General features: G+C 49.1%; 5 protein-coding genes across 5 annotated transcripts; 3 read left to right on the top strand and 2 right to left on the bottom strand.

The window, feature by feature from the left end:
- Positions 1 to 986: 986 nt before the first annotated feature.
- F5B22DRAFT_660479 (ribonuclease H-like protein) lies at positions 987 to 1,805 on the top strand (the record flags this gene model as incomplete). The annotated part of the gene is made up of 2 exons (XM_047980295.1): positions 987 to 1,343; positions 1,389 to 1,805. 2 exons carry the CDS (start codon positions 987 to 989, stop codon positions 1,803 to 1,805), a joined length of 774 nt encoding a protein of 257 aa, XP_047834132.1.
- Positions 1,806 to 2,888: 1,083 nt separating this feature from the next.
- On the top strand, positions 2,889 to 5,404 carry F5B22DRAFT_592854 (IMP-specific 5-nucleotidase). The gene is made up of 4 exons (XM_047973962.1): positions 2,889 to 3,227; positions 3,323 to 3,358; positions 3,652 to 3,810; positions 3,869 to 5,404. Exons 1-4 carry the CDS (start codon positions 3,203 to 3,205, stop codon positions 4,936 to 4,938), a joined length of 1,290 nt encoding a protein of 429 aa, XP_047834133.1. The 5' UTR covers positions 2,889 to 3,202; the 3' UTR covers positions 4,939 to 5,404.
- A 2,087-nt stretch (positions 5,405 to 7,491) lies between these two features.
- Positions 7,492 to 8,782, top strand: F5B22DRAFT_459709 (uncharacterized protein). The gene is made up of 3 exons (XM_047972050.1): positions 7,492 to 7,819; positions 7,878 to 7,943; positions 8,002 to 8,782. The coding sequence occupies exons 2-3, from the start codon at positions 7,906 to 7,908 to the stop codon at positions 8,654 to 8,656; spliced, it is 693 nt and encodes a 230-aa protein (XP_047834134.1). The 5' UTR covers positions 7,492 to 7,819; positions 7,878 to 7,905; the 3' UTR covers positions 8,657 to 8,782.
- Positions 8,783 to 10,441: 1,659 nt separating this feature from the next.
- F5B22DRAFT_592860 (importin-beta domain-containing protein) lies at positions 10,442 to 15,340 on the bottom strand. The gene is made up of 7 exons (XM_047973963.1): positions 14,649 to 15,340; positions 14,412 to 14,490; positions 13,879 to 14,345; positions 13,614 to 13,798; positions 12,364 to 13,553; positions 11,316 to 12,296; positions 10,442 to 11,258 (listed from the first exon to the last, which is right to left on the bottom strand). The coding sequence occupies exons 1-7, from the start codon at positions 14,736 to 14,738 to the stop codon at positions 11,068 to 11,070; spliced, it is 3,183 nt and encodes a 1,060-aa protein (XP_047834135.1). The 5' UTR covers positions 14,739 to 15,340; the 3' UTR covers positions 10,442 to 11,067.
- Positions 15,341 to 19,240: 3,900 nt separating this feature from the next.
- On the bottom strand, positions 19,241 to 20,566 carry F5B22DRAFT_634055 (uncharacterized protein; the record flags this gene model as incomplete). The annotated part of the gene is made up of 4 exons (XM_047976928.1): positions 19,241 to 19,446; positions 19,480 to 20,200; positions 20,269 to 20,331; positions 20,405 to 20,566. The coding sequence occupies 4 exons, from the start codon at positions 20,564 to 20,566 to the stop codon at positions 19,241 to 19,243; spliced, it is 1,152 nt and encodes a 383-aa protein (XP_047834136.1).
- Between the last annotated feature and the right edge of the window lie 2,612 nt (positions 20,567 to 23,178).

Consider the following 23,178-nt stretch of genomic DNA (forward strand, 5'->3'; position numbering starts at 1 on the left):
ACAGAACCTCCCGAGGGGTATAGGGGCGTGCCGAGTCTATCTAATATTCAATTGAATACAGCGTTGTCCGAAAAATCTAGCACCAGGGCAGCCTCGTAAATGAAGTTATTCACATTGAACTCATTTCCTGGAGCAACTTCCTGAAGATACCAAAAGAGATATTAAAGATTACTTTCCGCTCACTTCATTGTCTCAATGAAAACATAAAGACTAGGTCTCCTCTTAACACTAAAGCTATTAACTAGCATCCTCTAATGACTCTCACCTAGCATGTAAAGCATCGCGAGACATAGCACGAATGATCCCAGATGTCTCTTTGTCGAATAAATTATTCGTTCGACAAACAATAAGCGCTTGCTTCTATGCAAATCTGTGGAAATTCTTTTGTGTGATTACTCAGATTTCCATAACTTTGCTACCCCTGAATTACATGATACGGCTCCTTCAATCACTAGGTATAAATTCACACACATGATCATGATTAACAACATTATAGTAGTGCTCCTTCCGATCACTTACTTTGAACGCACTTCCTTATAAATATATCTATCTCCAATTTGTTTTCATTGAATATGAAGAGCCACAACATAACAGGTCTTCAAACAAAAGTTAGTAGAGAAAAGGCCCCTTGTATGTCCTCATTCATGTTTGACCAACGCCACGTAACAGCATCTGTTTTCATTTGACTAGTAAACGCCTTATTGGCGTGGGTAGTTTTAAACAGCTCTTTTCAACAAGACAAAAAAGAGTGTTCATGATCTACGAACTATTATTTAATGAGAGCTTATGTTGAGTATGTTGTTATTTGGCTCACTTTAGACCTCCCCTTATCAGTTAACAGTCGTATTTGTAACTTCAAACACAAAATCCAACCCTATCACACCGAAGTGATAGCCCACTATTGAGCAATACAACTTATTGTTCCCACAGTACTTCAATCATTTCCTTCAGTGCCTCTAAAGAGGCTTTTCATAGCTAGATTCACGATGTCTTTCTCAGCCCTGGACTACCAACTTGGCGGCTTGGCGGGCTTGACAGGAGACGAAGTTCAAGGTGAAGCCACCGGCCTTCTCAATACGAGCGCAGCGATCTCATCCATGGTAAATGAGCTTTCGGAGCTGCTAACCACCCCGCCTTCACTGTATCTTGACCTTGAAGGAGTTAACCTATCACGTCATGGAACTATATCGATCCTGCAAATCCATGTCCGCACCACGGGCCAGAGCTACCTTGTCGATGTGAAGACGCTCGGCGAAATGGTATTCTCGACTCCAGGAATACGTACACCCAACACACTGAACGAGATTTTGGAGTCACCCTCTATTGCGAAGGTTTTGTTTGATGTACGTAACGATTCTGATGCGTTGTATAGCCATTAAGGCATAAAGCTCAAGGGAGTTCAAGACCTTCAGTTGATGGAGCTTGCTACTCGTCCAGAAGGCCGCAGACAGTTTGTCAGCGGGTTGAAGAGCTGCATCAGTAGAGATTTACCCGTGACACCCATGGAGAAGTCCGAGTGGATGAAAACCAAGGATGATGGAAAGAAGCTTTTCGCTCCTGAGCAGGGCGGGAGCTACGAGTTGTTCAACCAATGGCCACTCCCGGAGAGAATCCGGGCATACTGTGTTCAGGACGTACATTATCTGCCTCGCCTGTGGGATCTGTATGATCACAAACTCACCGAGGCTTGGAGAGCGAAGGTACTAGAAGCCACAGAAGCCCGTGTAGCACAGTCTCAAGCTCCTGATTACATCGGGCAGGGGAAACACAAGATGCTAGCTCCAGCGGGATGGGCATCTTGTTGAAGAGCTAGTAAATGTTCAAGTAGTATATAATTAAAGCTATAACTATACGAATTGTCTCATCTGTTTGTCTGTCGCTCTTCTTAATACTTGCTAGTCGTTGCTCGTATTATCGTTGGTCTGCTGGATTGAGCCGGAACTGAATTCACGCCGGTACCATCACCTCCTTGGTGCTCTCGGCTGATGTTGACTGTTAAGTAGGTAATTTGATAATCTGCCATTTTTAGTAGTCGACCATGGGCGTTTGAGCTTTCCTCAAACTAAACCCTTTATTAGAAGTTGTATTCTGCTAGTGATCAAGCTTAGGTAATCAACCCCCAAGAAATCTCCATTTCGGATCCCTCCATTAGCCTGTGCTAGCTTGGCAAAACAAGCAGAGAGATTTCAATGCAAACCGAGGATTGTGTCAGTATACCTATCTACTTTGTAAGTCGTGATGTGATGATGCAATGCAACGGCCCAGGACTGTACTTGTTAGTGTAGGTAAGCTCACATGTTGTTTGCCCACTCCCATTCACGGCATTCACGGGGATGCACGCCCAGCTGCCGACGACTTGGCCTACCTCGGCCTACCTACTCGATCGCCTTGTCGTAGACAATACTAGGATTCCAGATAGGGTGACATCATACTGACCGCAGCTGAACGTGGCTCGCATGGTTTATTACCTTGGGAATGAGGGGTAAGATGCAGTCGATCTGAGATGTTGGAGATGCTTGAACGTGCTCTGAACGTGCTACTACCTATGTTGTAAGTATGTGAGTTGGCGTAACTCCGCGTCCGTAGGGAGTCTTCACAGCAACCACCATCACGACTCCCACTGGTTATAGCTACCTACTTATATTATTGGATGTTTTTAGATTCGGCCAGGTCGTGACATGAAGTCTAAGTACATAGGTATAGAGTCAAACGGGGAAATCCCCGGCGGTCGCCGGCGCATCTCCGAAAGAGCCGTCAACAGGCGCGATGTGGTTTACGCTATCGCTGAACAGTCGTAGCGCATCTATAGGCGCGTCTGCGGCGGCTCCAGCGTGCTGGTGCAGGCCCGAGGGCGGGGTTCTTAGGGGTTCTTAGGGGGGCTCTTATGGGGATTCTTGGGTTCTTATGGCGGTCTAGGCTGGCTGTCTCAGGGGCCGTCACCCGCTAGCCATCACGACCCAAGCTTAAGACGAGTCCGACTCCCATCAAGGGGACCGACGTCGTACCCAATCCCATCCAAGCAAGACTCATTTCATTCCAACTCTCCTCCGACCGCCATTGCGTCTCCTCGTCCTCAATTCAATCTCCTTTGGCAGCATTGTAAGGCCTTACTATATAGTATATCGAAAAGGAAGCTCCTTGCTCTCTTACTTCTACACTTATTCAATCCACTCAAAGCCCCAACCTTCACTAGCCGGCCATCATGACCACGCGATATAGAGTAGAATGTGAGTCTCTCGTAGCTCCCTGGCTCTCATGGCCGTCATCGCCATCGGCCCGTACCTCCTGTTCATGTCCTAAACTAACATGCTGCCATTTGAAGATGCCCTCAAAACCCACAGGAGAGATCAATTCATTGGTAACCCAGCCTCCCCAACTCACCACCTCCCTCACATGCATGTGAGCCATCCTATTCTGAAGATGGTGGCCATGCCTAACGACCTAACCCACCTGGTGGCGCGTTTAAGCTCTGGGCTTTATGGCGTCAGCATGTGGCAGCACTCCAGCCTGGGGCAATTAGGCCTACGAATCATGTCGCATCTGTGCTCCATCACAATATATGCGGGCTGAGATCAGTACCATCTTCCAGGGGCCCCTTCTCTTCCCGATTCCCCGGTTACAGATGGCGTTTTGTTACTAACACATCAGTAGAGTGGATCAAGGGATTGCTGGCCGTCCCTTTCGTGCTTTACTCGCAGCCAACAGGCGTATTTGAGACCAATGGTGCCAGTGTCACCCAGATGTCCGAGGAGGCGCACAGACGCTATGCCGAGATTATGAGAGACGTCGAGGTTATGATTGATGACCATAGTATGCCTTCTATTCTCCCTCTTTATTCGACGAACTGAGGGGCTTACCATCTCCGCAGTCGCCCACCAAGCACAGATCAATGTGATCCCTTCCAAGTTGAAGCTTCTGGTTCCCCCGATAGGCAATTTCTTCACGAGACTTCCATTGGAAGCAGCGTTCAAATTTCAAGACCGCAAACGTTTTATCTCGTCGCGGCGCTTCGTCTCGCCATCGTTTAACGATGTGCGTCTGATTCTTAACACGGCGCAGCTGATGGCGGTTACCACGCAGGGTACCCTCAAGCTCGCGACCTTCGATGGAGATGTCACACTTTACGATGATGGCCAGAGTCTAGAACCAGCCAGCCCCATCATATCCCGTATGATCGATCTGATGCACAAGAACGTCAAGATCGGCATCGTCACTGCCGCAGGTTACACCACGGCAGATCGGTACTACGCGCGTCTGCACGGGCTATTAGATGCGATTGCCCAGTCGACTGTTCTCACACCGCAACAGAGACAGAACATCGTCATCATGGGTGGAGAGGCTAATTACATGTTTGAGTTCAGTCCTACATCCCCTCACCTGCTGGCCCCTGTACCTCAGGAACGCTGGCTTACGGCCGAGATGTCTACTTGGTCCGACGCAAGCATCAAAGGTCTGTTAGACGTAGCCGAGGCTGCACTACGCGACTGCATCAAGACTATGAGTTTGCCAGCCACTCTCATGCGCAAGGATCGCGCTGTTGGGATCATCCCTAGCGATCCGAACGTGCGCATTCCGCGAGAATCGCTTGAAGAGACAGTGCTCGTGGTACAAAAGATCCTGGAACTCAGTGTTGGTGGCACCGACCGCAACAACAAAGTCGTGCCATTCTGTGCGTTCAACGGAGGCCGAGACGTGTTCGTCGATATCGGCGACAAGAGCTGGGGTGTATCTGTTTGCCAGGAGTGGTTTGGCGGAAGGGCTGGCAATCGATCAATCAAACCCGAGGAGACCTTGCATGTCGGAGACCAATTCCTGAGCGCTGGAAGTAATGATTTCAAAGCACGGAGTGTAGCAACCACCGCGTGGATTGCTAGCCCTACAGAGACTGTGGACCTCTTAGATGAGCTCGCGGACTTCATGACTAAAAAGTTGAGTTAGTTTGCCGTCAAATGACGCTTTGTTTGTCTCTACTTTCTGCATTTTGAGGACAGGATCTTGCTAGCGATTAGTATCATATACCATATAGTTCGAATATTTTGGAAGAGACGAGTTCAGAAAGAGAAGCTATTATTTACCAATAATGAACGCCTAAGGCTCCTGTGTTCAAATGAGAGATTGGATGTTGAGCTCTGCTATAGTCTAGGGGGTGAAAAGTGAGAGCCCCTGGTTCAGAGCATCCGGCGGTTATCAAATCACATCCCCGCCCCCCCACACCACGAACAATATCTTGGTGAACTTCCTCATCATAAATATTGAATATTGAATGTTATTATACGCAAAGTGAAATGAAATGCAGTTCAGAGTACCGCAAAAATCATGAGCATATAAGTCTGGGGAAGGGCAGAGGAGGCCGCCCCATCACCAACTGTGTACAGATAACTACCGCTCTAGTCAGATGAAGAGACATGTAATAGTATAAAGGCTGTCGGTGGCATCTGCCTGCGCAAAAATAATCTTGGCACAAAATCAAGCAATAGACTTAACAAATTCCATATAAAGATCTTATCTTCCCTAGCTATCCCCCCTCCAAGACTATAATTAAGCGAACTATAACATGTAAGGTACACATACCAACTCCGAAGTTCATCTATAAATAAACACATCGTAGATTGGTACCGTTGGAATATATAGCGGCACTACTAGGTAGCTGAGTACCCGGTGAACCAGGGTTTGCGCATAGGTACTACTAACGATGTTTGCTATGTTCCACTCCCCGGCGTCCGAGTCTGTATGTAATGGGGCAGAGATGAATATTACTTCGCCTTACAATGTACTCTATGCGTTTTCTAACAACCAAGGTCTAGTATTATCTATCAAGTCGAAGGTGTGAACCGTATTCGCTAAAGATTAAATATCTATTGCGTACCTCACGTCGACAGGTGGGAAAATGAAGAGGGTAATCTCAGTGGTGTGTAGGTGGTAATGGAATGTTTAAGGAGATATATGTCTATGAAGGAAATGTAATATAGCCGACTGAATAAAGAAAATCAGGGTCGCAGCACAAGGCAATTTGGACTTGGGTCATCGGAGTCTTCCTTTAACTCTCCCATCCAAACCGCGTTATTCGTCAGCCCACTGACTATCCTGAGCGGCTGGATCATGGACAAAAACATGGCATTGTATCTAGGCAGGTCCGAGACGATACGCGATAATATCCAAGATCAGTCATGCAAACTCCTGCAATATTATGATTCAATATATGAGAATCGTATGTTGTCGTTGTGCAGCGGTCGAAAGGGGGGCGGAGGGGTGGTAGCAATGCATATATTAAAACTGATGCTCTGCTTCATTAGTGATCTCACACCTACTCTCCGTGACTCACTACACGAGGTTTGCATCCCTCTTCCAAACCCCTTGCTGAAAAGGCAAAATGGGAAATTGGGAGTTTCCTTGATATTCCACCAGTGATACGTGCACCAGCTGGTCTAAAGACCTGGCTGAGTAGGAAATGGTTAAGCTACACGGTGAGCGAAACTTCCCGAGTACCTTAAAGTATTACAGATAAGATCTTACCATTATCATCATTCTTGCACCGGAGACGGCGTGCAGCGACAGAACGCTCAAAATGACCCCTGAAAGCAAGAAGTAGATCAAGTGCTTGCCTTGCGCATTGCTCAGCATGGCAGCATCAGTTGTGATGAGTTGTGGCAGCGGGCCTACGTTCCTAACCACGTCTCGCATTGAAGGCGCCAAGGAAGGGACTTGGCTATATATCGATACTGCGTCGAGATGAAGTTATATGAAAACCCGGCCTTATCAAATATCGAGGGCGGCTCAGGCTAAAGAGGCTCAATTAACGATAGCCTTGCTTTCGGGGACGCGATTAGATTGGAGAGACCAGGCCCTGCCGCCAATGGCGAACCGCCGTTGCGCTTGGCGGCTCCGGAAAGGGCAACTGCTGGACGGCCCCTGTCGCTCGCCAGGGGGTTGTTGTATGCAGATTAACCGTCGCCACAATATATCGTCGACGCTGATATAGTGGCCGTTCTTGGCCAGAACACAACCAGCACGCAACCAGAGCGCAGGCAGAACCGCCGTGTGATATGTCCTGCTCCTTATACCCTCCGTCGCGTTCGGCTGGTCTTCCTACCGTCGTGTCAACTACGACGGCACAGTCCTCGCTCGTGAGATTAGGTCGGCCACGGGACAGGGTCCGACTGTACCCGTGCGAATCTGCACTTCGATGTCGACTTGGACTTATTCTTGTCGGCATCCAGAGGGGGCCCGAACTCACCAACGCCCTCAGCTGCACTGGTAACGTCTATGCCAGCCGTGCTATTTAGGGCCATGTTAATGTTATCAACACGGGATGCCTCAACATCTCATTAGCCTGCTTCCAACGTGACTCTAAACAGGGGTGCGGTTTCTCTCGGATGGACTGGTGATGAGATAGGTAAGGGTGTATGCCAGATCTCTTGATCTTGGGGAGTCGAAATGTGGTCGATCCAATTATATCTAAAAATATCTAGCATGATCCCTTGAATCTGTAAGCTAGGAGTTGTCAGATATCATCCGGACCTACTACATCGCAAGTCTCCGAGGGGGTAAGCGGGTTGCAACATGCAAACGGGCCTTTGAACTTCGAAGTAGCATGACCTTGACTGAAAGAGGGACGCCATAAACGGAGCTTCATCATCCTACTCTACGAACGTTCCTGACCGCGCCTGAGGGCAGCTGGATATAGCTCCTACATGCCTACATACTCACACACGGATATATAAACACGAGTCTTGCGTCTCTAGGAATCTCGATACTCTGCTCCTCATCTCGCAGATCGCCTCATCTACTCTGTTGACAATCCTGTTCAAATCAAAGACTTGTAAGCACTATAACAACCACATCCCAATTCATTAATAGCTCGTACTAAAGGGCTATAGGAACCTGTTGGGCATCCCTTCAGCAACAATGAAGTTCTTCATTACCATGACGGCGGCGCTAGCCAGGTACGGACCTCCCATGTTATACCTCGATCTATTGAGCAGGAATTAAGATTATTCATAGCCTTGCCTTGGCCGCTCCCGTCACCGAGTCCGACGCCGAAGTCGTCGAGCTTCCGCCACCACCCCCACCGCGAACCACGGAGACAGCAACGCCAACCCTTCTTCCGCTCCCACCGCCACCGCCGCCGACCACGACGGCAAGCGTTGCTCCTCCTCCTCCTCCTCCACCTCCAACTACTAAGACAACCTCATCTCTGGCTCCTCCTCCGCCTCCGCCTCCTCCAACTACCAAGACGACGGCAAGCGTTGCTCCCCCTCCTCCACCACCACCACCAGGAACCACCAAGTCGCCGCGAGGCATCCCTCCCCCTCCCCCACCGCGAACCACGAAGACAACGCCCACCTTCACCATCACAGTGACCCAGCTACCTCCCACCACTACCAGCGCCCCAGGCAAGCCGCCCGTCCCTCCTCTATCGTGCCCCACCGTGACCCTGACGACGCGGCCCTCGAACTGCCAGCCCATCCGCTGCCCCATTCCGGGCTGCACTTACGAGCAGGACATGGTGATCCCCTGCGGCTGCAACGTCCAGACCTTGCTGTGGGTAGACGGGTGCCAGACAGCCTGTCCCGCGGGCTGTGCCACGAGGACGTCGACGCTGAGCCAGCTCTGCGCCACGGCCACCGAAGGCTTGGCTCTGCCCACTGCTGTTTAAGGAGACTTGCGCGAAACGAGAGTTGGGATAGCTAGATATAGGTATTATGGCCTGGTTATGATAAGCTCAAAGAATAGGCAGTTAACTAGTTGATTTCGAATATATATTGGAGGGTTTAAGCTTTGACTTTTTTTCGTCGCGTGTTGTTCGTGCTCACGTACTCCTAGTGACCACTCTGCGCACAGCATCTATATGGCCTTTTTCTACTGTTACCTAAGTAATCTCCTCTAGATCTCTTGACAGGCTCATATCGCTGAGGATGTACTCTGTCGGGATCTATGATGTCTATAAATGTTGCATGAAGTTATATGAAGCCTCGGCCGTCCACGCGTGAGCCATTCCTGCATACAACCTTGACCTTGATAAGGAAATTTTCTAGAACACTTGCACTATGAGCCTCTATGAAATGAAATATTCTCGTATGTATGATGGTTGGCGGCTGTTAAGCCTTGAAGGAGACTGCTCAGGATAATCATTTCACATTTTAATCTTCATTCGAATTCATGAGGCGTTAATAGTAAATTGATTTCTTCAAGTTGAGCTCGACAGTTGCTGGTCTTATGTTATCTAGAACCCATCTCGCCGCATACTGGAGATATCATGAGCCTGGATGCGTTCTCCAACGTGCCCGCAAGAGACTGCATGTCTTGAGAAGGAGCGGTACAGAGGTTAAGGTAAGCCGGCACCTAGCCGACGATACATGCTATTAGCATAAGGACGCTCTTCTGAAGTATAGCAACAGAGTATCATGTTTACCCTTTTACGCCCGGGGCGAAGCGAAGCGATGCTAACAGCAGAAACTATCATACCACCACAGCACACTCGTAAATTCCATCTCAGAACATAGAAGCACCAGTACCGACTATTTGAATATGATAAAGATAAGAAACGGTGTTAAGAGAGCCACCTGTTTCACAACTCGCTGGCCCCGTTTCCGCCCAGCACCGTGCCCGCAAAGGCAACAAGACAACGAAGCAAGGCACATCATGGAACAGGCGCCATTTCCCTCCAATCGGTAGTTACTGGTCGCCAATCATAAGCTTAGCCTTCAGAAAGACCGCCATCTCCAAAAAAAATCCGAGACCGGTCCCTCTCTGCCCACACCCCAAACCTACAAGTCATTCGCGCTTCACGATAAGCACGAAAGCCCATTCAACCATACCCCTCCCAACTTCACAGAATACAAAGGCTCTTTAACAATTTCAAAAAATTCACTCACAGAAACAAGTCGAAGTAGAATCCTCACTTTCAAGAACGGCGTATATCCGCAGCCCCTGAACGACACACACACACACACACGGGATAAAGCAACACCACACCCCCGATGATCCCGCGACGTCCAAGGGACCTAATCTTCTTCCTCCCTATCTATCACCAACATCCTTTCTCTCTACCGACGTTTTCAAATCAGATAGATCCACGATCGCCCGCCGTCATCTCATCGAATTAAATCCCCTATCTGCCAAGAATAATTACCTATACACTTAGATATACTCCTCCCCCTCTCCCCCGTCCTCATCCTTACTTAACGCGAGGAAGCACGCGTAGTACAAACAAACCACTGTAGGTTAACCTCCTCGGAGAGGATGGTTTCGGGCTATATGTCCTTTCTTTTCCTTCCTTCCCTTACTATCTTGTCTATAATCCCCCCCAGCAATCTCTTCGCGTAACGCAGCGTCGCTTCGATACTAGCACATACCTACCTATATAGTATGTCCCTCATATGAACAGATCAGTAATGACGAACACTAACCATGCAACCCATGCTTAATTACGAGCGCCTCCCCTGAATGCATACATATCTGAACTACAAATAAGGACGGCAGGACTTCAAGAATTAAGGATCACAGTGCAAAACTTGCCAAAAGGGAGGGTAAAATAATATTTAACGTGTTTTTTTTTTGTGAGGGATGTTTGCACGGTCTAGAATCTTGTTACCCCCTCCTCCCTCCCGCACCATCGCACGTTTGAAACTTCGCTTGCAGTATCCTATGTGCTTCATCATCGTAATATCTCGTATCTGAACCTTCCCTGACTACCTAAGGTAGGTATGCAATATGGGATGGCAGAAGACCTAAGTACCGCTTGTGCAAACTCCATCAAAGGGCATGCCTACCTACCTATCTAAGCTACCCCATGCTATGTAGAGATACTGACATAACTTTCATTCGCTGATCCTCGAGTCGAGCACATGGCAGTGCCCAAATGATTATAACTTGGTTCAATTGCATGTGATTTCGTGCCAAGCTCTCATGCATCATATTGAATAGGCCGCCAATCGATCACGACAGCATGAGTCTAGTCTATACCTCGCCCGCCCATGGGTTCAGGAATAGCCAAAAGACTTTTTTTCTGGATAGCCATTGGGTTTTAAAAGATACGCCCTTGAACTGCAGCCGCTGCGCTTTCTCCTAACTGACACCACCGTTTGACGCAGCTGATTGTGGTATCTGATTATTCCCAACAGCGTCGGCAGCCAATTGCACAGCAGCCTGAGCATTGGCCTGTGCTTGGTTATAGGCAGCTTGTATGACAGCTTGTTCATCTGTGGAGAGATGGGAGGTGAGTCCCGAATAAAACTGCGGGTTTTCGTGTTGCATTTCTGTTGATGGTCAGATTAGCAATGGCACCAGATCGCTTCCAAATCACCTAAACTTACTCATAAGGGCACCACGCAATAGCTGATAGGGCTCGATTTTGTCGAGGGGTGACTCCAAAAGCACACTGTCCTCGCCTAACTCTTCGTCTGAGTCATCATGGTACTGATTTTCGATCTGACTGAACTTTTGGGCTTCTTCGTTGAGAAACTCGAGGTATGCGGTGCTCTCGTCCCGGCCATCATTCTGATCTTCGGGACCATCGGCGGTCCAATTAGCATCTTCTTCACCCCACTCCTCATCATCCTCAACGTCATAGCTATTAGGATCGAAAGTAAAGTCGTCTTTCAGTGCATCCTCGCGGTTCTTCATCGCAGCAGGCAGAGTTTTGAAGAGAGAAACTATGCCTTGTAGCAGTCTCGGCCACCCTGTCGATACGCTAGCGGGAATTTGATCCGGATTAATGCTGAGTAATGATACTATAGCCACAATGCATAGCTTCTTATCGTGAACACGGCTGAAATGTTCCATGTTTCCAAACCAGAGACTGAAGAACTTGTTTGTCCAGCCCTTGGCCTCCAGAACCGCCAGAGTCAACACTGGATTGTAATAGATGGCATTGATCACCATTTCCATCAGGTGGATTTTGTATGACTTGACTTTCACCTCGTGACTGTTGAGGACTGTCATAGCCATTGTAATAAAGCCGGTGACGGACGTATCGATGCTACCCTTTAGGCTGAGCATCATAGCCTCGGCAAGCTTGCAAGCACATATCCGGTCGACACCACCTACCTTCTGATCTTGGAACATGTCTGACACCATGGAATATAAGGCCGTTACGTATTCGGGTTTCTGAACAAGTTGCGATGCGCCGTATTGAACAAAGTTATCAAGAGCAGGCAGCATATCTTCTAGATAAAGCTCGGCACCCGACTTGAAAGTTGCATGTATAAGTTCGAATGCTTGCCACATGGTGGGTGATATTCCCTTAGCGGCAAAAGTGCAGCTGTCGATGATTTCAAACACTTCGTTGTACAAATCTATGGAATGAAAATCATCAGTACACCACGTCAAGTCGATGTCATTCACGCTAGGGTGCAAGCTTACCGTAAAGTTTATTCTGGAGGGTGATCTGAATCACAGGCATTAGGACGGCCTCGATGTGCAAGAGTACATCTGGTGTGCTCTCCAGAGTGAGTATTAGGGTGCCAATGGTCTGAAGGACACCCAAAGCTGTAATACTCTTGTCATCCAGGTAATCCCCATATTCTCCATCATCGTCATTGCGGTTTTCGTTCTTATCTAATAGTTCGCGGACAATCCTCAAATATGTGTCTCTTAGCTGCTCACTCAGAGCTACAGCAAATGGTGTTAACTCAGTTGCGAATACCTCAACAAAGTCTTCCATAACATTAGCGAGTGCATCGATATCGCATTCGTTAGCCAATTTGAGTAGCTGCTGCATAATCGTAGGAATGCTTTGTTGCATGCTGATGCGAATGGCATCGTGCCTGATCAAGGGCTGCAGAGCCAACGCGGCTGTGACTCTGACCGGCAGGTCTGTATCCGCCATGCAGTCGAGAATATGACGGTAGATGATGAGAAGGTTATTTTGATCCTTGAAATTAAGCTGTTCAAATTTTTCGATGGTGTCACAGGCCCGAGCACGCAAGTAGCCTTGGGGGCTTTTGAAATCGGGGAAGACGTATCGTACAAGGAAATATTCAACTTGGTCAGCAATGGGACTCTTCTTACCAAGGAGAACAGGAGCTAGAGTGCCGATCATCCTTAGGGCGCCTTCCTTCGCGATGTGATTTTTGTTTTCGACAGGTGCTTGCTCGTATTCACTCACGACACTGTTAATGAATTGGAGCAACTCAAAGGTTTGTTTTCTTCTGACTTTCGTGAGGGTAACGAGGAAGTTGGTAGCTGCGACGTCAGGCGCGGATACTTCCTCGTAAAAGTTGAGTTTTCGGTGCAGGTACTCCTCTGGTTCATCCTCAAACTTCTCAACATCCTCTTGGCTGAGACACAACACCGGGAAGACCAAGTGTGTGACCAGATTGTTCAAGTGTGGCTTCATTAAATTCCAAGTCGATTTGGGGCGACAGCATTCGTCGAGGAAGACAAGAGTATAGGAGAGGCAAGGCTTGCTTAACCAGGTGGTCTTCGAAACCCATTTCTCAATTTCTGATAGGTAGTGCTTCAAAATTTCTGGTGCGATCGTAGACTCGAAGTCCTTAGCAAATTTTGTCGTCTCGTCAGTCTTCGTGGATAGACCTTGAGCATTGCCGTGTCTAGTGGATGTTAGGGATAGGGAAAGAGACAATGGGGGCCCTGGGGACTAAGCGACTGACCTAATCCAAAGTCTGTTGAGATTAAAGTATGCCCATTTCTTCGCCTTCCACCAGTGATGACGTTCCCTCTCATCAACATCATCGGGCATAGCAGAAGCCGGTATAGCTTTCGAGATAGTCTGTAGGAAAATGGTACACCATCCAATATTGACTTCGTGTTGTCTTAGGAAGCTAGAAAGTTCGAGCTGTAACCAGTCAGTCCCTGAAGTAGCCACACCCACCACCATACCGCAATTCATGCTTCTCGCCACTCCAGAAGACTTACCCAAGTTGCATGTTTGTAGGCCTTAAGAGCGATATGAAGCATCTCACCAGCCTCATCACTCTCTTGGTTTACCAATTCGTTGCAGACTTGCTGAAGACGTGGAAAACTAGCCTCAATTATCTTGTCAAATTCCACCCTCCCAACATCCTGGTTTCCTTTGAACCTATATGCGCGACAAGTGACGAGCAAGCACTGCAGACCTGCGAGGACGGATGGGGGATCGTTGGCATGGAGAAGTTGAAGGGTCACATCCATGAAGGTGGGCCATTTCCCGGGGAAATCGAAATGTAGGATACGTTGAATTAGCTGCAACAACTGCTGTCGCACTGGACCACGCGAGGCGGCGAGAATGGGGAGGATGCGGTCGCGGAAGCGTTGCTTTTCATCTTCAGCGATCAGAGGCTCATCGGGATAGTGGTCGCTCCTGGACCAGCCCCGATTTGTCCTATTTTTTAGGTAGATGACGGCTACAAAGCAGTTAGACCGGAGCGTGGGTTGGGTTCATCAAGACTCGACAAATAGATGGAGCATACTCGACAGTCGAACGGAGTCTTCGGACTCGGCGCTCAGAATTTCGAGGAGAACATCGGTGAAGCCTGCATGCCCCTCGGCCTGGGGTGGGTGATGAGGTGTTAGTAAACATAACATACAGCAGGGGCAGGGGCAGTGGCAGTGGCAGTGGGAGCGGTATGGTGTTTGTCCAACGCATGTGTGCGCATGATTACGGAATAGGGGAAGGAAGAGGGAGAAACTGAGGCAGACGGGCATACCTGCTTGAGCTCGAGCTCAGCAGCCCGGCGCACGTTGGCATCAGGGCTCAGGGTTGCCAGGACGCGACTCCTGACGACGTTGGCATCCATGGCGGTTGGAGCAACGGGGGGCTAGTAGAAGAATGACAATGGTAAATTGGACAGTGGGAGGACAGAAGCAAATGGACGAAAGATGAACAGGCGTCAGGCGGCACCCATCGACAGCATCGAGTGGGGGGGGCAGAGCTGGACAGGCTGTCGATGTGGTATTTGATTTTTGATCTTGGGGATTGAACGGCGATGGTTGGCAAAATGATTGACCGAGTTGAGTGTTGTGGATGTGGATTGGAAGTGGGTAGGCAGATTAGTGAGACTGGACTGGTGGTGGTGGCACGCTTGGAAGGATTCACGAGGGTTGAGGGTTCGTTCAGCTAGGTAGGTACCTAAGGTAGCAAAATGCGTGCAGTGCAAATGCCTAGGTACGGTACCTGTGTGGTAGGCAGGTAGGTACCTAGGGTAGGTAGCCTACAGTATAGGGGATAGAAGTAGTTGGTGTGCAGGAGGTACTTGGGTGCCAAAGTCTGCCAGTACTCAATGCAGGTGCCGGCTTAGGGAGGCAGATACCTAATCCTGGGCAGGAAAGTCCACTACATGGGCCTGGGAGTGGTGAAAACAAAAATTATCAATCAAGATAGTCGACAATCATCGACAATCATCGACAATGGGTGAGTGACGTGACATCGTAGGGGACCATTGTGAGCAAGAATGGAGGGGCACGTTAGGTAGACTGCGCATAGAAAGCCTGCTATGAGGGTACTTGGACCATACATCCATCCCACTTGGGTACTTCTCTAACCTGAATAGGAGCTAAGTCGGTCAGAGGGGCACAATGCATACCGCCTATGATCAAGCACCTTCGTACGTACATACAGCATTTTCACAAGCACTTCAACATCGTTTTCACCCTATCTATCTATACCTGGGTAGATAGTAGTCCAGGATTTAATGGTTTATCATTAGGTACCGACCTTGCAAGTGATGTTGGTTTGCGTCGTGGTGGGATGTGGGAGGTCAGATTAAAAAAAAAAAAAAAAAAAAAAAAAAAAAGAGAGAGAGAACAACCCCTCGCTAGAGTTTGGCAGGTAAAGAGGGGGAGGGGACTTACTTGCCCTTCCAAGGGCCTCCCTCGCTCTGCCCTAGGTCCCCCTCTGCTACGGTGGCCCACAACTATCGTAGATATCAAGTACCTAGGGCTCGGTAGGTGGTAGGTAAATCTACTTGTGCTAAGTTCTTAGTTGGCCGCCCAATGTCCTTTAGGCTTTGCATCGTGGGCGCTACCGGACCAGCACAGCCTATCAATCCGCTCCCAGCAGCACACAACTGCTTCAAGCCAGGTACCCTACGCTACCCTCGGAGAAATTGCGCCAGAGCACTGAATTTGGCTAGATCTGACTCCCCCCCCCCCCCTTGTGCCTACCTAAGTCAGCTTTCACGTGTAGGCACTTATGCCACTTACTTACTTATTTTGCCTACCTATTACTTACCTACATACGTACCTACTAAAATGCTAAGGAATTACCATCCGTCCTCCGCCTTTCAGGGTCCGCTAACTTTTGACTCATTCAGGCATTCCAGGGCTTTGCCGCGCACAATTGCACAAGACCGTCGAGATCACTCAACTACCTACCTAGCCTCCCCCACTAAAATTTTCCAAAACTTGCGCATGGCCTTGTGTTGTTAGGCCATCTGTTAGAGATTGAAAACCTTCGCCTCTCCGCTACATCCATCCATCCATATATACTGTATGTTCCCAACATGATTCAAAGGTCGCCGTAAGTCTACTTTTCACTGGGCCCCCCCAAGGCGCGAAAGCCGTAAAGGGTGCTTTGCCGCTACTCCTTGGCTTCACTTGAATGTGGCAGGGATCCGTAAGCCAGAGACGTGCCGCTTCTATCTTTTCTAATCCTGCAACCATTCGTTCCTAAGTATGCATAGATGCTGCAGGTAGCTACCGTAAGGGTATATACATACTGAATAGATAGATGGGGGGTGGATAGGTAATCAGTACCTACGTCTGTACTACATAGGTAGGCTACCTGATAGAAAGGGACGGCGAAACGCTCCTCAAGCAATCAGCCCTTCAGCCCTCCAAAACAATACACACACGGCTACAGACCGCGTAGTTAGAAATCGACCGAGGGTCTACACTCAAGTACAGAAGGGTGCTTATTATTTGTTATTCTACGAAGTCGATTATCATGCAGGCCTTCCTCCGGGGTAAGCGGGCGATAGCAACGTGGCCAACCCCAGCAAGTTCTTGCGTGCCGTTTCATCGACGCTACCGTGTTCGCAGCCCGCCTGTCAGTGGCAGGATTTCAACTGTGAGAGCCTATCTATCTGCCTGGTCAGTACCTAGGATAAGTGGTTAAAACCCTCCCTTTGCCGACATCCTGCCATGTATAACCACTCACACCAAACGCGACGAGTCTGCCATGAAACCATTGTTAGCACAGGGACCATCGCGTACGCAACATACTGGCTATTGTGTTTCACCGCCTGCAACTATTGACATGGCCGAGACGTGGGATATCACGATAGGTGTTACTGTAAATGTCAAATCAAGAGCAACATGAGTCAAATGGTCATTTCCCATTAATCCAACGTAAATTCGGCACAGCTGATGTCCAAAAAGCTGCAAAAAAACAAACACAAAACCAGCGCAATGTAAACATCTCCAAACCCCCACCCAACTACCTAGCACACTGTCAAACCCAATTCTAGACCCATCCCAACTTGATAGAACATCCTCAACTCCTCATGTAATCCTTAGATACATTAATCACCGCGATTTCTTACATGGCTGGCCAGCCATCACCCCGATATCTGTACAACCTCCGTACAACCCTAAAAATGTGGTTGTTGCTGAGACTTTAAGCAGCGCTGCTGATGCTTCTCAGTCTGAACCCGATTGTTTAGCCTGCCAATTCTGTCGTTAGGTCCCGCTGTGTACATTGTCCCAAGTAACCAGTAAGAGCTCCAGTCCAATGCGAAGGGTACAACGCAAAGGCTTGACATGCGTATGGATGGATAGATGAATTGTTAAGAAACTGAAAATGCACAAACATGGATCAATGCAACGCGTCTATGGACGTAGAAAATCCATGGCTATGGTTCAGCGGCATCATTGAACCTTAGACTAACCAGCTGAGAGTTTGGAATACCGGCCAACAATGCAACTTATTCGGCTGAGCCAGGTTGCAAGAATTAACCGAACGTAACTAGCTAAACATGGGTATGAAGGTTTCCGGTCTTGTAGTCCGTGCAAAGTCGACAGCGCAATATTCTCCTTGGAGCCACGAATGATGTGGGGTAGAACTCTCACGAAAGCGGAGGATTTGATGACTAGGCTCATAACAGACCCGACATCCACCTGGAGGGCGTTCCATGTAGTATTTGAGTAGCAATACACTAAGGCCCATTGAGTGAACCTGCTCCTGTTCATTCATAAAAAATGAAGAATGAAGAATGAAATGAGGATATTTGATAAAACGGGGTGGGAGGATACGCCTCTGAGTTTGAGTAAGATTACAAACTCCGTTGTCACACAGGTTGTGTCAAGAATTTTGCACGAAATGTCCAAAACCCGGCTGGGTCTTTTAGAGGCAGGCCGTAAAGGTATCCATGGTGATCCGGAAATGACTGTGCAGAGTCCATGTATTGTGGCTTGATCCAGGGGTTGTCTCCTCGGCAGTATTCGTAACGTCCAGTAATATCAATCAGCCCTAGGGTAGTTGGTCGCTCCGATATCCAGTGACCCTGCTTGTCAGTGAGGTGGTCGGTGAGAATAGATAAAAGGAAAAAAAAATGACATCCACGGATAAAATATAAGATACCAGGGAAAAGCATGTGTAATATGGGAAACTCCTTCACAGAGGTTGGCATATATATACAAGCCGTCGTCCAGTGTTACCTCGCTGTCCGGATCGCACGCCCTGTCTATTAGCATAACATCATACCAAAAAATCCCACCAACTGTTCATCCGTGGACGGTAATGGATCCAGAAACTTCCTAGGTATCCTAGGTATGTAAAGAACCCCCCAGTTTTGGGCCGGATCCGGACAGCAGAGGGATCGCGGCATCAATCCACGCTAATCATGAAACAGATATTCTTTTCCCTGCAGATTGGCCGGCAGCCCGGTACCAGTATCCAACCTTCGCATGAGAACCACCATGAATTACGATGACAAGTTGAAAGGCCAGTCAAATGCACATGTCGTAGGAGGCCCGTTCCAGATAGTGCGCCGTATCCAATGTGGAGAAAAGAAAATTCATGTGCGGTAAATCGTCAATCAGATGGCCCAATGGTGAAAAGTAGTTGTTTCCAGTATCACAATGCCCAATAGCATCGTTCAATTAAGGTTGCAACTTGCAACTCTGAAAGATTAGGTAATCTCTCTACTGAATTCCAGGTCTATCCTTTGGGCAATAGATAACTCCGGTGGCGACCATGATTGGTTTTTGGATCCTTTCCTTGGGGTATGAAACAAGTAATAATCTCACAGGGCAGGCAAAGATCCGATCCGGAACTCCATGGCTATGATTCTGGTATCAATTACCGGCCGGGGCGGTGGGTTCTGCGTTCAACATGACGCTCAACGCTTTCCCGGTCGCTACGGTGTCGCGATGATCCACTAGGAGGCAGTTGAGCATTCTGTGCTGATCCTGTACGTTTATGGGCGGGGGTGCTCTCATACTGTTGATCTGGCGCGGCACTGTACGAGGACGTGCCTGCTGGAGATGCTAAATAATCAGAACGAGCTGTTGGGAGTTAAAAACCTCTGGTGTACGCACCACGTCCGTAGAATGGGTCCCCAGGCTGCACTGCTGGGGAGTAGGGTGCACTGGTTGATGGTGCACTTTGAGGGTAATAACTCGTGTTTTGTCCGGTGCCAAATGCTTGGTTAGATGGGGGCCCTGCTGTTGGATAAGTAGTCCTGGCGGGTGCCATAGTACTAGTCACGGGTATTCTTTGGTCCCTGGGATCACCTCTTGGGTCTCTGGGCCCTCCATAAGGATCATTGACATAAGGATCTGCCTGGGTTTGTGTACCTGCACGAAGATTTGCTCCGACGATATTGTACGGGGGATCCTGGGCGGTCTGTACGTATCCTGGAGATGCTGTGTAGGGAGCCACGTTTCCTGGTGGCGCCTGAAACTGAGCCGTATTGGCAGTGTAGCCTTGTTGAGTATACCCACCCTGTGTTGCTGCATATTGCGGATATGAACTGGCGGCTCCATTATAAGGGCCGGTACCACTTCCTGGATACCTAGGACCATTGTCATACGGGTCGCTACCAGGATTTCCAGAATAAGAATTGTCCGTTGGGCCATAGTGCTGTCTCAACTGATGTATATCTGAATTGCGATACTGGACTGGAGGTGTGTTAGAGGATCTGATATACACGCCGTTCGAGGCAATAGTACCTCCGCCGGCATTACTGCGATTTGCCGACTGCTGCCGCCTTTCTTGATCCCACCGGGCGGAATCCGCCTTTAAATCTTGGATCATTGCCTACGAATGCAGTTGTGTCAGTAAATGTCCGGCGCATTACTTTGATCCGGTAGGGGATAGCAACTCACTGATGTCAGATTACGGTATGCGTTGATGAAGTACCCTTGTATAATCTGTCCATTCTCGGGGTTCTACAGAAAGTCCAAGTCAGAATAAGTAGAAAGAATAGAAAGAAATATTCTCCCCGGGTGTGTTATAACATGCCTCGTAGTTTCCCGGTCGTACTAGCGCATCGTTACCGAGATAGCGGCAGATGTCGGCGGTGATGACCTCGCGGTCTATGCCGTCTCTAGGTACGAAGTATTCGTTCTGACGAGTCTGTTGGGGCAGAACGCTACTGCCGGAGGCGGGAGGTCTGCGAGCCATGTCGTAGTGGGGAATCGTGAGCTGTCCGACGTCGACCGGTATTAGAGAAGAAGAATAAAAGCAAAGAGATTAAGAAAGATCCGGGTCGACAGAGGGTACAGCGCTAGAGGACGAAATGAAGAAATGAAGAGAGGGAGAGGAGACCTGAGAGCCACGAGGGAGAGTGGGCGGCGGAGGGGAGAAAAGGGCTTGGGGGTTGGGCTGGGACCAGGCTTGCTGGCTGACTGATTGGTTAGGTGGCAGTTGGTAGTGGTGTACAGTAGAGAGGGTACGGTGCTGTAGCGGTGGTGGTGGTGACAGGCCGCCTGGATTGGCAGAGGCGGTGGGCAGTTGGATGATGTGGGTCGGTCAAGCTGGGGTCCACAGCAAGAGAGAGAGAGGCAGGCAGGCAGAGTCAGAGTCAGAGTCGCACCCACTCCTGGACAGTTCTAGCACACTGTCTAGAAACAGGCTGGCAGGCTGGTATGTGTAAAAACAGTGTGAATATACAGAGGTATACTATATGAGGGTGCCTAGCTAAGTAGACGCCGAGGTAGGTAATGACCAGCGGTAGTAGCGAGCGCAAGAACGGCAGACAAGGCAGAGAGTTACGCCACCCAGAGGGTCGGACTGGGATCGAGGATCGTCGCGTGCTGGCAGATAGGAGGGGCGTTTATCGTTATAAGCGAGCGAGTGGCAACAGTGACAGAGTGTTTTGTCGCACGACCAGACAAACGCCAGCCGACAAGTGGTATCGTCCTGCTGGGTGATGGTGATACGATGTCGGTACGCAGGAGGGTAGTGATATTGGTGGTGTCGGTTCAGTTGTCTCGCTGTTCTGTATCTCGTCCTCTGTCCTCTGAGACACAAGGAAAGAGTGGCCACGGGTGCAGTCCAGCCCCTTCTCTCACAGTCAGGTGAGATTCCAAGGCTTCTTCTCTCTTCGAGGCCAGAAGTCCAATGACGAGGGGACAGTGTGCGCCAAGATGGTGGGGCAGTAGTATCACTCTAACAGATGTGTGCGTGGGACTATTTGACTGGCTGGAGGACATGCGAGGGGCAATTCGAGATGGCGGCCGATCGAACTGACCCCTGACAGACGACCAGGAGACAAAAGCAGAACGAAGAGAAGCAGCAGCAGCAGCAGCAGCAGAAGAAGAAGAAGTGGTGTCCGGCAGAGATGAACACAGAACAAAGCCTGTACGATGCTGAATACTGGCTTAAATTGGGTAGACACAGTTGCTTGATGGGTCAAGATGGAAGACAAAGCAGCGGTGGTGGGCAGCACCAGCGATGGCAGTGGTACCTGAACAGGGCCTAGGTATCTGGTCAGGCTGCTATGTAGAGCCGGAATTTGGAAATAAGCTGCGAGTTGGCTCGTACTGTACTCAGCGTACTGTACGTACTGTACGTAGGTGCCCTTATAGTACAGACCTAGTACCTAGAGGTGGCCTCTCGGTGCCTTGGACAGGGCCGTCTGAGTGCTGCAGGCACTTCCTTGCAGCAATCTAAGAGGAAGAGACTGAAGATAAATAGACCCACACAGTTTATCGGTCGTGTCAGGAATCAACGACACTCCAAAAAGGCGATATTTTCAGCTGTATTGGACAGTGCTCTATGTAGGAGAAACGAGGGTTGGGCAAAAAAGGGAAGCGATCTCTGGTGGCGGCTTAGGTACCTAATCCACGTGAGATTGTGGCTGGAGAGAGACTTTCACAGTACGAAAAACGGGTAGCCGGGACTGTGGCTGGTAAAGCGCTGCAGCAATAGAAGTGAATGTTCCCCTTCTCGGAGGCGCACCGACGTCGTCTCCCAATCTTAAGTCTTGCTTTTCTGCTTGGAAATCGAGCACACAGATGCCTCTTACGAGCATGACCTGTCTCTGTTGGAGATGGAATACACACAGCCCAGTTGAATGATCTGGGCCCTTTTGCTTCAAGGGGAAGTCGATGAGAGTACTTCGTCATATATGACTGGAAACTTGGTTCGTTTTATTTGAGTGTGGTGTGCCCGTCGGTGAAGGAAGTGGAAAGCAGAACGACTACGCTTCGTAGTCTAGGTCTAGGTTGGCACCTCACTCTTCGATACTGGTTAGCTTTTGGTTTCTTGGACTGTTGCGCTAGCTGAGAATAGATGAGAATGTGTCAAGCGAGAGCGACAAGAATGCGCTTGAAGACCTGGGTGCGACAAGAGGAAGCAAAGGGCTTCTTATACGACAAATCCGACCATCTCCTGCCAGTCTGCTCACAACGTCTCACATTTGCAAGATCCCCCAGTTATCTGATAGCCACCGGTCCACTAGATGAGAAGTTTACAAGCGGCATTGCTTCACTGGCAAGTTCATTGCTCCACTTGCTTGTCATTTGCTGTTCGATCACCTGTGACTGAGCGTGAACATGGACTGGGCCTGGGACTGTCCCGAAAGGCCCTAACATGTTGTTCAGTCTGCTTTATTGAAAAGCGACTTGCATAGGCGGCACATAGGGCGAGCGAATAGGGAGTGCAATCACATATTGACATTTCCTCAAGACGCAAATTCTAGGCTTATGACGTTTTTTACTTTGGCAGCGATGGAGAGCGCGACGTGGTCCCAGCCTCGTGGTCCCAGAATGAGCAGAATAGGAATATCACTA

This window comes from Xylaria bambusicola (genome assembly GCF_022495145.1).
Source record: "Xylaria bambusicola strain CBS 139988 unplaced genomic scaffold F5B22scaffold_6, whole genome shotgun sequence".
NCBI lineage: Eukaryota > Fungi > Ascomycota > Sordariomycetes > Xylariales > Xylariaceae > Xylaria > Xylaria bambusicola.